General features: G+C 39.9%; 2 protein-coding genes across 3 annotated transcripts; both read right to left on the bottom strand.

Moving 5' to 3' along the window:
- Window positions 1–313: 313 nt before the first annotated feature.
- LOC137130282 (protein LRATD2-like) lies at window positions 314–7,234 on the bottom strand. Of its 2 annotated transcripts, none has more exons than XM_067510209.1 (2): window positions 7,082–7,234; window positions 314–6,771 (listed from the first exon to the last, which is right to left on the bottom strand). In XM_067510209.1, exon 2 carries the CDS (start codon window positions 6,575–6,577, stop codon window positions 5,750–5,752), a length of 828 nt encoding a protein of 275 aa, XP_067366310.1. In that variant the 5' UTR covers window positions 6,578–6,771; window positions 7,082–7,234; the 3' UTR covers window positions 314–5,749. The 2 variants fall into 2 exon arrangements, with proteins under 2 accessions (XP_067366310.1, XP_067366311.1); XM_067510210.1 differs by having other exon boundaries at window positions 6,992–7,217.
- A 2,336-nt stretch (window positions 7,235–9,570) lies between these two features.
- Window positions 9,571–14,679, bottom strand: nsmce2 (NSE2 (MMS21) homolog, SMC5-SMC6 complex SUMO ligase). The gene is made up of 6 exons (XM_067510211.1): window positions 14,337–14,679; window positions 13,231–13,343; window positions 12,856–13,009; window positions 11,464–11,555; window positions 11,257–11,363; window positions 9,571–9,935 (listed from the first exon to the last, which is right to left on the bottom strand). The coding sequence occupies exons 1-6, from the start codon at window positions 14,449–14,451 to the stop codon at window positions 9,824–9,826; spliced, it is 693 nt and encodes a 230-aa protein (XP_067366312.1). The 5' UTR covers window positions 14,452–14,679; the 3' UTR covers window positions 9,571–9,823.
- Window positions 14,680–14,804: the final 125 nt, after the last annotated feature.

Raw genomic sequence — 14,804 nt, 5'->3', positions numbered from 1 at the left:
GGGATGGGTGTCTAAAAAGTCCCCTATCTATTTGTACCAAACTGCTGTTTCTAACAAACTGCACACATGCACTATACTTGCAAAAGTGCACAAAGAAAAGGTTAAGTTTGCTTAAATTACATGTACAAACACATACACACACACACAGCAAAATGTCACTTGCAGAGCAATGTGCTTTTCACCATTCAGCCTCAGCGGTCACAGGCTGAATATAGACTTTATGCCTGCAAGTTAATCTCGATTCCCAGACACATGTCCTCGGTCAAACCTAGCCACATTTTATCATTAGTTCAAGAGAAGAGACAACATTAGGTTCTTTTCAAATCTTTCTTTTATTAAACCATCAGCGATCATTACTGACTTTAGTTTTAAACAAAATCATTTGAAAGTTTTAAAAGTACACATCTTCACTTTCTTGTAAGAGCTACGAAGTTAACAAAGTATGATTGTTTATTTAATCTGCAATCTACAAAACCACTTCCTTTTACGCAAATTACCTCCACGCTTAGAGTTAGGTTTACCTGATTAGATTCCAGCATGGATCCATCCCAGAATCAGTTGTTTTTTACAGTATAAATACTGTAAATACATAACTAAATACATTTAGTGTACACACGTGACAGTCCAGCTTACTGTGAAGTTTCTAGACATAGTCTGACACATAACTCCATATAAACCACAAAATATTGTTTTCACACTTTAGTATTAACCAAGGTTAAACAAACACAGTTGCTGCTGGCAGATTTTTTTTTTAACCTTCAAATAGAATAAACTTTAAATTCAATGGACAGACATCCATTGTTTTTAAATGCATATCCATCAGGGTTTATGTGTGCCATACAGGAGGGACAGCAGTTCTGTAGACCACCACCAGGCATCCAAAATCTGCAGTTCATAAGGATGAATGAGGCAATAAAAAAAATTTGATACCAAGAAAGCCTGAGTCAGGGGTATCATCATGTGTCAAATGAAACAAGAAAAGACAAGCAGGAAGGAAGCAGAAAACGTATGAGGAAAGAAGCACATTAGGATAGATTACCTAATTTTTTTTTTCTTTGAAGGGCAAAGGAAAATACACCTCTGGCCCTGTCAATTAAACCAATAGAGCATAGGAGCAGTAACATGGAATTAAAATTAAAGAACAGCAAGAATGTTGATAAGCACTAATTTGATTCCTTGGGACCTGGGAGGAAGTTTTGCAGAGACAGCCGTGAGGGTAGGCTCTATTAATTTCCAAAAAAAAACAAAGAGAGAGAGAGAGAGTGAGGGGATTATGACTATTGCTTTCAACCTGACATGTTTTCCCAACTGTGGCCCCCTGTTCTAAGGGTTTCACCTGGTTGCTAACGTTTCTTTAAGGTATATGAAATATGAACGTGTTTTCTTTACTATATACATCAAAGCTTTTAATGTAACACAAGCTACATTTTCTGGAAAGAAGTCAAATATGAAGAGACAGAGCATTCAAATATTAAAAATTATTGTGGAAAAAAACTGATAAAGAACAACATTTCTATTTAAGTAAATGAAAAAAAAAGTTTACTGGTGTATAATTAGCTTCTTTACTAACTGAAAGTGTCATTTAGTCAATTTTTTACCTCTGGTAAGCTGCACAGTTTTAGGCAGTAAAGCTGAAGATGGAAGGCCGGAAACGTAATGATTCCAAGAGATAAATGTTTATAGTTCCTGAATCAGTCTGCCATAAATAACCTAAATGGTAAACAGGTCAGAGAGCTTGAAGTTCTCAGTTACATCTCTGTTTGTCCGAGTTTGTGATTCCTTTTCCATCTCTCTAACTTCATAATTCATGTCTCCTTCTGTCTTTCTTTCTTTTTATTTCTTTGTTCATTCATCACCATCAAAAGAAACAGGGTCAGAGTACTGAAAGTTTCCTTAGGGCATTTGTTGTTTTCTTGCTCTCCTTTATGTAAACCAGACAGCCCTGGCTGACTGGACACAACAGCTCAAACTAGAATAGGGCTGATTCCATTCAGAGAGGCCTCTCATCAGCTCCTGTTGTCTGACAAATTACACTCCTCTTCTTCTAGACAGAAACGATCAAATCACAGATATTCTTCCATTGTCTTGGAAAGCTATTCTTATGTGATGTCTGCTATCGTCACCCAGTCTGACTTGCTGTTGACACCGTCATGATTTCTAGGAATTGATTGTTTCTGAGCACAACAATTCTCCAGCTTTTACCAGTGGCTCTCTTCACAGCCCACTGCTCAGTCCTGCCAAACCACATTACTCGAGGAAACTGAAAGAAACCACCAAGGAAGGAACATGGGAACACTGGATGCCTGCCTCTGTGTACATTAGTAAACTTCAATTGTTCTGGCAAAGCCAGAACTGTGTAAAACTAGGTTATAGGAATGTTGCTTTCAAAAAAAAGAGAGCGATCTTGGACTTCCATGGAACTGGGAGGGAATGGACTTTGCTATTGTGTGGCTGAAAAAACAAACGGTCATCCTGTGGCGAGACAAGAAAGACTCACAAAGCAGTGGCAGTCTGACACGAACAGTAAACACAGCCCAGTCCAAGTTGAACTGGTGGGAACCCCATGTAATCATTAGCCCAGTGCAGGTGATTGATGCTAGAAGCTTACAGGGAAAATGTGGAGCAAAAAAAGTTGTGTGTTGCTGCACTGTGAATCAATGATTGGTAACGAATGCAGAGTTGTTAATTTTAGATTTACAAGGGATTATGGAGTTTCATTATGTATGTCTGTAATTCACAGGAAATGGAACTGTCTCTCAAAGCACAAGCATTAACATGATTCAGGTGAGTGGGCAGTGGAAATGGTGTGACAGACAAAACCCCACAGCACTTTGTCTCTGTCTGTGGCAGATGAATGTATAGATGTGGAAAAAACATTCACATTTTTACAGCTACTGTATGTATGTATTAACACGAAGGAAAGTGGTTCTTGAAGAGCTTCAGCCCTTCAAAATGCCACTGCTAATCAAAGGCTGGTGTACACACTTAATAATCAGTCTTACTATCTTATCTTACAAACACACTCTCCCTCCCAACAGCCACTGATAAATCTTATTCTTTAACGGTTAAAGAGGAATCCTATTTATTAAGAAAAACTCTGAGCAGTTCATGGACATTATTTGAGCAGCAAAAGATCAAGTGGTTAAAAAAGAAAACTGGCAAGTTAATAAAACCCGAGGTGAAATTCAAATTCTAAGCAGCCAAGCACATAACCTAAAATTGTCAAATGTCCTCAAACTATCCATCTTCAAGCTACGCAGTGTTTGTTGCACACAGATAACAATCTCTCTGTGGCTTGAGGCCCCGTCTAAAATACACTGCCACTTCCTGTAGCTCTGTCAGATACAATCTCCTCATTCCTCCAAAGTTTAGACTTGGGCACGTAGGAAGTTTTTGTATTTAATGACATTTCATAAACACGGGATGCCTTTGATTTGTGCTCTGAAATGTTGCCAGTTTTGCCTAAAGGCTATGGGCTTTCCTCCAATCCTCCAAAGGAAACATCACAGACTCCATGGCCAAAAGGCTGACATGAATAAGCCAACATGTCAAACCAAAAGCTTTCCCTCATTGTGTGTGGTGGTAAATAAGGAATTTCAACAGATAACTCTTACCACCATGGTCTATGGTGAAACTGACTTCACTTCTGCATAGACAAGCTACATTAAACATGGCCTGTGGAGCTTTTGACCACATGGGGTGTTATGGAGCAATGTTTTTATGGGTGGGTCCCCGTTCTGTTTGCATCACTTGATTACTATTGTTAACAGTAAGGTGGCAGTGATGTACATAGACATGCAGCTATACATCAGACAAAGCAGTGCAGAGGTAGTAAACATGGATGTACACAACCCTGGATTTAAAGTCATTTTAAAATCCGACGTCAAGGATACAGAATGTGTTTTGGTAGTTTAGTTTAGCTGAGAGGTTAATGGCTTTTTCCTCAGCTGCTTAAATGTGTTCTTCACCAAATGCAGCTCTTCGTGCTAAAAAAAATGTGACTGATTGGCATAAATATGATCCACACACACATAGATACAATTCATATTTCATCAACGCAGACACCAGAGGACTGAAAATGCTAATAAATGTGCAAGCAGCTTTCCTATTTGCTCTCACTACTGATGATGATCCTGATTCGGGTCCAGTGGCAAAATGACTACAACATAATCTCCACGCAAACATTACGAAGGGAAAGAAAAAAAACGACAATGCAAGTCAACTGACTGGCTATGAAAGAGTCATCAGCTTCCTCTAAAATACAGAGAGGAAAATGTCTAGCAGCTCAAAACAACCTCAGAGCGTGCTGCAATTTCTATTGCAGCCTCCATATGTGAACATACCATTTCAGAGAAATTTATCTTTTGACATATTTTGAGATTTAAAATCTCTGTGGACTCTGAAGTTTGCATCTATTTCCTGTTCAACTACATCCTTAATTTTAAACCTTGTTATGTCAAACGTTTAATCTGTGATTCCACACCCCGCTGATTTATCCATATAGACTTTTCTTATTTCGTATGTCGACAGAAAACCAAATAGGAATTGGCTGAGAAAAACCTGAACCTCTTTGTGGGTGTTCACAAACAAACCTGCCACTTTGCCTAAAATGCAATGCCCATAACTCCAGGGAAAGTAAGAAAAGCCAATTTCTAGTTAAGAACACCTTTAGCCTGCAGCTAAACTATCAAATATGACTGTCTTTAATCTGCAGAGGTGTAAACAAAACAAAATGTCCAGCTGATGTTCAAGCAGTCTCAGGGAGCTCAGGGAGGTAAATGTTTGGAACAAAACTGGCAACATTAGCAGCTGTTACAGGAGGGCAGCAAATGCTTCAACGAACAAACAGACAGCAGGGATCCTCAAAGTGCAGAACTGTGGTCCCCCCGGGCCATGACCTGGGGTGCAGCTGCATGTGCAAAGCAATGCTGGTGTTTAGGGTGCAAAATTTGGTTTACAATACAACAACCTCTCCTACTTCCCCTGAGATTGATGGTTTGAAATCTTGATTATTATTGCAATAATTTCCCATAAGACATTTGAAAGGTTCGTCACTAAAAGGAGAAAAACTTTACTGTTCAAATATAGATTTATTTCCATATTCTTTTATACAAACAGCTTTTTTTCCAAAATAATAAACTGTTGAAACTGGTGAATCAAAAGGTGCAGTTATAGCTTTGAACAGTGTATACAACAGTCAAAGAGTGGGTAAAGCTGTGTGATGATCAGATATAACGCAACAGAAAGGGAATCCTCAAGGTTGACGCACAAAAAGAAAAGCTTCAGTTGTTTCTCTTCCACTCTGTATTGGTTTCCAACACCTGAGTTGTACAGGAACCAACTTTCCGTGCTACTGTCAGGCTCCTCTGTGCAAAGATTCATCGGATTAGAAAGTTAATTATAGCCAATTAAATTCTGACTTCATCCAAGGTGCAATGCAAATCTAGCTTTTTTTTTTTTTTTAAAGAAAGAGGGAGGACCTCTCATTTTTCTTACAACCGTTCTGATCCGTGCCACCAGTGCACGTGAGAAAGTGTCATCTCCGATATTAGAATTTCTCATCCCATTTTAGATGACATATTACATTTAAGGTGGATTTCCGCTCCCTGTGAAGATGCACATCTGCGTGCACTGTGGCACATGCACAGACCGGGGTCAAAGATGCACCAACACACTACCGTTTTTAAGCCCAATACTGTGCACTTTCGCTGAAGGTCAACTCCTGCCCAGATAACCACAGCATCCTAAATTAGTTGGCATATTGTTCCTCCTTGATTTCTTGTGTTGTGTTTAGGTGGTTGGCCAGTTCTTGCGACACAGCATGTTTGCCAATCTGATCGTTCCTCCGCTTTTCCATGATCACGTCCTCCAAGCTCTGAAACTCCAGAACGTGACTCTTCTTCTCTGAAAAGAGTAACTTTAACCTGTACGGCTGCTTTCCAATCCTTATCTCCCCTCCGATTTTGAACTCCCGTTTGCCAAACCGGCACCAGGCGGCAAAACACTCCGAGTTTCTCCAGTACAGCTCTCGGTCTCTCGACCCCACATGGTCCAGGGCGTTGCGCACAATCACCTCCGGCGGGAGCGCACGGTACCTGTAGAGACCGTTCACTATCCTTCCTTTTTTCCCCTGACTTACATCGGTGAGAAAGTTATTCTTTATCTCAGCACGGTGCAAATGAACCACCTGGAAGTCCCCGACGTAAACAGCCCAGTGTGGATATTGCCCCGTGGTCACAAACTCCAGCAGATCTCCCGGTCTGCACTTGTTCAGGAGACTTTCCGCAGAGTGTGTCGCCGCTCCGCAATTTCTCTCGTAGGCGCACTCATCCCGATAGTAAATGGCGCACTCCAGCTCGTCCTGGGGGTCGAATGGCTTCTCTTCGTGGGTTACGGTGTGGATTTCTGAAGGAAAGTGGCCCACATTGTCGTCCTGGTCGTCGTCGTCGTCGTCATTGGAGAAAATGTAGGAGACGCCAATCCGCGGTCCGTCGTCGTCCGGATCGAACCCATTTGGGTCCGATGTTGGCACCTCTGCGTAATTTAAGTGTGTAAATTTCTCCACCTGATTCCCCATAAACGTGACAGGTGCTTAAAGAAGGGTAAGGCTGAACACACAAACAGGATCCACCTGTTCTCGGCGCACTCACTTCACCGGGTAGGAGACGGGAGGAGGAACAACAGCGGTTCAACTAAATCCAGAGCGAGGAACACGGTCACCACTAATCCATGTCCAGCTGTATATATCCCCCAAACGAACATTGGCGGCACCTACGTGTACAGAAATGAACAATAAATTAGCTTAAAGAATGACTTTAAATTTCGAAGTCCATCTGCAAGTCAAACTATTAAGCGTGGTTTACGTTCCCAACAGGTGTGTCAGGTTTCGCCTGTTCGTTCACAGTTTCCACGGAACTATTCCAACTACTACAATTGTTAATTCTGGTGCAATGCCGGCACTATATGATATAATCCACACTTCTGCTCTCACCTTAGTCTATCGCCAAGGTTTTCGGCAACTACTCGGGATCATTTCTTCAGGTTAATCCAGTGAACTCATTGGACCAGCTGACACACTCACCTGCAGTTCTGCTCGTAGCGTTCCACGCTCTGCTGCTGTTACATCAGTAAAATTAACAGGATTTCAGACTGTGCAGGCAGCTACACTCCTTCCTAATAAGGCAGCTTGTTGTGTGGTTCACTCTGTTGTACAGACTGTTGCATGAGCCACTGTGTTTGTTGCAACGAAACTCACCCAGGATCTAGCAACTGCTGGGAGGTGTTGCTGTTTAAAGCGGCAGTACGCCTTTCTACCTCATTTACATATTCAGTCTGCAGGTTTGTGTAAACAAGCACAGGCAGCGTCTACATTTTATTTGCACAAATGGAGACATATTCAAAATATGAGACAGGCTTACAACGATTAAAAATGTATAACATGAAGCATATAAACAAGATAAGTAGAATATTATATAGTCAAATCTCTTGAAAAGTTACATATCTTTTGCAACAGATTCAAGAATAATGGAAACATGCTTCCAATCCTGATTTAATGTTAAGTTTTCTTTGTACATTCTTGGAAACAGGGAATACCAACATTTACATAATCTGCAAAATGGAAAGGTCTACATTTTTATTCAGCAAAGGTTTTCAATTGACTTTGTGGCTGTGTCACTGTAAACAGCCAGACAGAGCTCCAAACAATCTAATCCAGAATTATATAGTTCTTTCTGTGTCTTCCCAGAGAAGAAAAATCAACTTTGCTCTGGATTTGAAATTTCTACCTCTGAACTTCTTAAGCTGTAGAGACCTACACATCACTAATACCCGCTGGGAGATCAGTCAACAATGATGGTAAATGCAAAGTGTCTGCATTAAACTTGTAAATCATGCACAAACCCAGGACCCTGAAACTGAAGCATCTAAATGGAATTCATCATTATTAAATGTATGTACACATGTGGTTTTCCTACTTTGTCATGTCAAAATCTCCTTTTAAAACTGATTCAAAACAATTTAAGTGTGATCACAGGAATCATCTGCAGATTGGTTGTACAAGTACAGATTTACATCAGTGTGAATCAACTCCAAGTACTTTCTGTAAAGTGCTGGTTATACTTGCGGCCTTAAATAACTCTGCTCTAAAGGAAATGGGTTTTATTCACTTCAGTAAGGGGAGGTTATGTCAGCAGCCACAGAGAATATAGTTTCCTTGACAACTTTGTAGAAGTGTGTCAACCTAAGTAGCAGCGCAAAGGGCCAGACTCTTTTTGATAGGGGTGTCAAACTGTTGGATTTAGCTGTGGAAGAAAAACATGACACCTGGTTAAAACCAGAGTTTGGAGTGCCAGTCTTACCAGAGCCCTGCTGTTCTCATCCTTCTCTATCCAGCTTTGGCACTCCCCCGGCCTGGACTCCTGTGCCAGAGAGTGAAATGTTTACTATGTTCACTTCCAGCCAAAGGTAAAATCCTCAATGGACAAGCCAAATATTGAGGCTTACAATGTCTCAGGCAGCCACTGCACCTACTTCTTGGAACATTTGAGCAGATGAATGTGAATTCTAGATCAAACATGAGCAGAAAAAAGTGAACAGCTATGGAAAATTGAGTGCCTTTTTTTTCCCTTTTCTGCCCAGTGTGTCTGTAAATTGTTGTGAATGACGGACTGAGGATATTTACAGCTTCGTGAGAAACAGCTCAATGGCTGTGCTTGCGACACGGTGAATTCAACACTGACGCTTCACCACAAATTGAAACGATGTTGGGAAATTACCGGTGATTTCAAGTGTTGGGCAGTAAACAAGATTAGTTTTGCAGAATGGCATTTCAGAATGAAGTAGAGAAATGAGTGTATCAACGTTCGCCAGATTATTTGTTGCCACTTAATATTTTCAATGGTGAAATGCTCTTAATGCTGTTTGACGCACTATTTGAGAGGAGAGAGCATTTACAGATTCTTTAAAATGCCTGATGCAAGGTTATTAAAAGATTACCTAGTTCCATCTCAACGCAGCCTTTGTTTGTTTCTCTTAGGAACAAAGACCCTTCACAGGGAGCAAAAGTGGGGAGGAGGGCAGAGATTTAATCATGTAAGTGCATTTCTGCAGATTTAAGGAATTGGTTTCTGGCTTGTTGACAAAATCTTTTTTCATGGAAATTTCTTTGGTATCACCAGCATCCTACTTAAGTTATTTGCTATTAGAATAACCTCTTATTGACCAACTTAGGATCACAGGTCAAATGAAAAAAACTTATATATTATTATGATAAAGTACATAAAAACATACTCATTAACCTCAAGAAAGACTAAACTAAGCACTTCCTGGTTTTAAATATTCTGGAGTTCATCACAGCTCTTCTAAAAATTATTTGGCAAACCTGAAACTTTCACTCCAGAGATGAAAAGTTAATATCTTTTTTTCTGGTTTGACTGATTATATTACACCCATGTCCTAATGCAGAGGCTGCTCTCTTGTGGTTCCGTCAATTTACTGCATCATGTACATAGACAAAAACATACCATATTACCCCAATCCCCAGTTACTGACTCTGATGCTTTTAATCCAAGCAAAGTTTAAAGCTTTTATTTACATTCAACAAGAAAGGAGTGAACAAAAACTCAGAGTCTAAAATATAAATTAAACTGCACAGCAGAGTTGTCCTGAGTTACAAATCTCTAAAGAAAAAATAACCATAATAAAATAAAAAAAAATTTTTTAATCAGCCAATGCACCTTAAAAACTTCAGTACTGATCTAAACGGAAAATACTCCCAATGGCATGTATGTTTCTTGATGTACAAATATTTACCAATACAAGTTTTTTAAGTCCGGTTGCTGTTTCTCTTTTGAATCTGGATCTTTCTTCTCAGCATCTGGTCAAGAATGAGGTCTGACTCTTTGACATCTGTGTTCCCACAGCCCACCACAGGACAGCTAGAGAACAGAGAGAGAGCAATATATGTAATGAAGGCTTGAATTCACACGGAGACAGTTTACTACATTTTAAATCATTTTGATTGTGTTGCATTATTTTGCAGACATTTGTTATGATATAGCTACATAAGACAGATGTATGTCTGAAATATAAAAATATACTGTAATTGATGGGGGGGGATGGAAATAAAAACACAGATAGGTAATCCTGTATAGTATCATCTGCTCTGTGCACTATTGGACCAGATTTTAAAGTTTGTCTGGTGACAATCTGCAGTGAGTGAGGAGCCTTTGTTGTTGTGCAAACACTAGGATGCTGAGTGAGTATGCATTACAATGTGCAGCAGCAGCCGCACTATCATGCCCAGCAAAGCTCACACCTGGCCCCTCGAAGTGTGAGGTGGACGAATAACTTGTGGCTCAGGTTTGCCTTTGCTATCTTTACCTAACGAGTCCTTTTCTCTTTCTGTGAAATTCAACTCACATGTCTAATGTAATCACACTTATAAATCGAAATCATCTGCCATCTGATAATCATCTAGTACTTTGTTTTGGTTTGTCTGTTACTGTCTGAGTTGCGTCTCTTTTTTTACATTGTACACACATAAGCAACAGCTTTATATGAAATGAAAATCCCTTCTTTGTTCAGATGGTTTTCACTAGAGTTATTATTGCAAGGTCTTTGAAAAACTACAGCAAAAAGTGTCCACTGCAGTGGGGGTCACTCTAGCCAGACAACATTACTGTAGCAGCTGTTGAAGGCCTAGAAAACACAATTTTCAAATATTTTTTCTTGACCATAAAAATATAGTATTCTTCTATGTTAATAGTAAAAAAAAAAGTGTTGTATTACAGCTTTGTGCCCTTGAAGAATTGCTGAGCACTTGGTGACAGCTTCTGGACCCAAGGAATAACAGCTGTCACATTAGCAGCAGCTAATGTGAATTTAAATAAATCAAACGACTAACAAAAAGCTGTTTACTACAGGTACAACAACATCTCATCATGTGGCCATACATATAATCAAGAAAAGCCCTCTTGCTATACATTAACTGTCCATGTAAGGTGTGCACAGTGACCACAGTCAGGACAGTCAAAGCAATAAGCAGGTTTCTTTAAGAATAACATAGGATCCCACAACTGGGATTTCATCCTTGTTCCTGGGACCAGTAGCATGTAATCTGGCTCAAACATCAAAGCAGCATATTAAAGAAAATGTGAATTAAGGCTGTCTCCCGGTCGCACACCAACTTGCTAAGTGGTTTACTGCAGGAAGATCTGACTCAACTTTCTAACAGTCCTCCAAGGGATAGTGTCTTACCGGCATTTCTTTTTCTGGCCGTGTCTTGTTCTGATCAGACCCAGTATGGCTTTTTCATCATAGTGATGGTTACACTTCTTATTCTTTACTGGGTTTTCCATTTCCACCTTGAATACAAATGCACATATGTGTGTTATAAATATTATGTCTCACTGAGGCTAAAAATTGATTAGAAGCTAATAGAAAAAGAGCAGAGAGCTGGTGCACCTGTGTGAGAGGGCAGGTGAAGTTGCTTTGGCTCTGTGTAACAGCGATGTCCTCATCGAGCTCCTCTAAGTTGTCTGCTGACCCTTGGTTAGCTGAAAACACAGCATACCTATGATTTGTTTTCAACTCTCCAATCATAGTAATAATAAATGATGCATTAGATACTGTCAAGGTAGCAGGAGAATATCCAACAGGCAAGGACATGAGCTTGGATAAAACTGCAGCAAATCCATGGAATAAAGCAATGTCCTTCTTACCTCGTAAAAGATTCAGAGTAAATCCTGCATTTGTTATTTGCCACATTTACAAAATATAAACAGATATCTACATGCATTTATGGTAGCAAACATGCTATAGGCCTAAGACAGTCTTAGTTACAGACATACAAATTTCACTCAGTTACTGACATCTAACACATCCACCTAAACCAACACCCCATTTTAGAGCCATCTATAAAGCTCACAATATTTATTGTTGTTGTTTCAGTGTAGGTACAACTATCTAATACTAGAACTCAAAAGTCATCCAAAGCTGAAGGTATTACATAACTCTACATGGTTCCTTGGATAAATCACCCAGGCCATGATGCAATGAATCAACCAAAACTCAGCGTACATATTTTATTTTAAGCTTTAAAGAGAACAACATCTCTTAAAAATAACATGAAATGATAATTTTGACACTCATTCAAAGATTAACAGCTTTCAGCTTGTCCCTTCAGGGGACAACCACAGCGGAATGTGTTTCGCATGTGGATTTGGCATGAGTTTTTACCCCGGATGCACTTCCTGCCGCAACCCTTCTCATTTTATCCGGGCTCGGTACCAGCACCAAATTGGCCTTTGATGGCTGGGTGGGACCACACCTAGTGGGGTGGGATTTGAACCCGTGGCCTTCTGCATCCCAACTCTGTGCTCTACCCATTGAGCCACCAGGCACCAAATTTTGGCACTCATTCAGTAAACAATAATGATGTCTCATGGGTTAATCCTTCTCAGAATACATTTCCTCTATGTGAAGTGATATCACCTCATTTCATAATGTTTACACTTCCAATACACTTTCTCTCCTTTTTCAATGGGTAATCTAATTCACTTTTGGGACTGAATCAAAATTAAATTGACAGAGTAGCTACAAGACAGTCAAACATAATTATTCAACAGTAAACAAAAGGAGCTGTTTGTATAAAATGAAGTTAATTATTCTAAAAAGGGAACACATCCCAAGATTTCTCTCCTTTTCTCCTTATTTTTATTATTATTATTATTATTATTATTATTATTATTATTATTATTATTATTATTATATTAATATAAGCCTTTTATAAGTCCTGATTACATTACTCTGCGTTTCGAAGCACAAATTCCTCATTTTGTCCTTTTTACACCTTACCTTGGTTGAAAGAATTCTTGATGCTTTCCTTGAAGGCTGCTACTTTCTGGTGATTATGCAGTTCAGCATCAGAAAGCCTGGCTATTCTCTCTGTGAACTGCTCCCTCACTTTGGCAGACAGACCAAACATGGCCTCTGACTGCTGTGTAGCAACCTACAGACAGTGAAGTACATTAGGCTATGGCCTTGACCTTTGCAATTAAAGTCAACTTCTTTTCCCTAATGTTTAAAAGTAATCCTCTGACATTAAGACATATGTAGCATAGCAGGGGGTGAGGTCTTTTCTCACGGTAATGCAACTTGGCCCTGGCTTGCTCATTGGTATGTAGGTAAATATGTTTTCCACTTATGAGATAAAAGCCAGGTGGCTCTCACCTCAGATGTGACTTGTTGCACAACATCAACAAAGTAGTTAATTTCCCTGTCCAGCTTGGCACACTCCAGCATCATGGCTTCCAACTCTTTGATGTCAGGGTTCACCTCTATATCTATATCAGAATCAGAATAAGAAATACTTTATTAATCCCGGAGGGGAAATTGCTTTCCTCCCAGATGCTCCATGCCAGAGTAGGAAATTGTGCAATAAGAACATAACCAATAAACATAGAAAGAGAATGAGATAAAAAGGAATATAAAGTTAAAATTTAATCAGAGTATCTGATCTCAGAGGGAGGAGTTATAAAGATTGATGCAGGAAGGACTGACTTCCTGTAGTGCTCAGTAGTGCACTTTGAGTCTCGCACCTATGCATCACCAGCATGTCACGCAGAGGATGGGAACCATTCTCCATTATCCCTTGGAGCATGGACAGCAACTTTCTGCTTGACACTGCAGTTAAAAGCTAGCTATAATATTTCTATGAAAATAATTAATTTCAAATTTAGTATTGACAAAGTACAGAAAACCTTGGTAATGTACCAAAGTATTCAGAATTACCCCTATTATGTTACAGGAGTATTGCTGTTATTTCACCAACTGACATGCAAGTCATAAGGTAATAAATGTGTTAATGCCTCAACATAGAACCTCCCTGTTTAAATAAGTGAGGGCCCAAAACAAAACCACCACCTCTTCTTATAATGCACTCCAGTAAGATGGTACTTCCCACTTTAATCTCAAGACTAAACACATAGTAGAATAATCACCTTCCTGACAGTTTCAATCTAAAAACTGAGAAAGTATAACCTTGTAAAAGTAGAATTCATGGCAGGGCCACTGTATTGGATCGCATTAAAATTGCACAGGTGGTCGTGTTATCCCTGATCGGTGTTTGCTGAGTAAAAACTACAGTACTTTTCTGTAATATAGAGAACTCCGCAAGTTAAAATGTAACTTTAGTAAATGTATTTCGTCACATCTTAGAAATTGCAATGCACTTATGGAATGGATGCCACAATCAGGGACAATAAATAATGCAGACCCCAAGTTTCAAGGGTGGCAGCGATCAGCACAAGTGAATGAGACAGCTTCAGTAACGTTACCCTGCGCTTCCGCCAGGTCCATGGCCACATCGGTTACAATGTCCATTCCTGTCTGGATGTCTCCCTGGCATGACTTCAGGCTTGACAGTGTCGCGGTTATGGCGCTTAGAGACATCACGATGATAAACTTCAGGTAACTTAATCCCCCACAGAAATAAAGCCTAGCTTGCCAACGCCGCCCCACTTAGCGGTACGCTATCGTCAGTTTAGCTAGCTAACGTTAACAAATTTGACGACCTGGCCACGAGCACAGTACGAACGGAAGGCAGTTGAGTGTGTTTTATAAGTACTGCTGCGATGACAAGTAAAACATGTACCAGGTTACACAACAGGAAAACGTGCAAATTAACCGCCAAGATTGCAGCCTCATCACGACTTTGGCTATATCCTGACTTCCGGCTTGTTTTTCAAAGTAAAAGTCTACATTCAAAAGTCCCTATATCAACACAGCGGACACATCACTGCATG

This window comes from Channa argus, chromosome 7 (genome assembly GCF_033026475.1).
Source record: "Channa argus isolate prfri chromosome 7, Channa argus male v1.0, whole genome shotgun sequence".
Lineage (NCBI taxonomy): Eukaryota > Metazoa > Chordata > Actinopteri > Anabantiformes > Channidae > Channa > Channa argus.
Note: the sequence above shows the minus strand (reverse complement) of the source record. Positions and strands in the feature narration are given on the sequence as shown.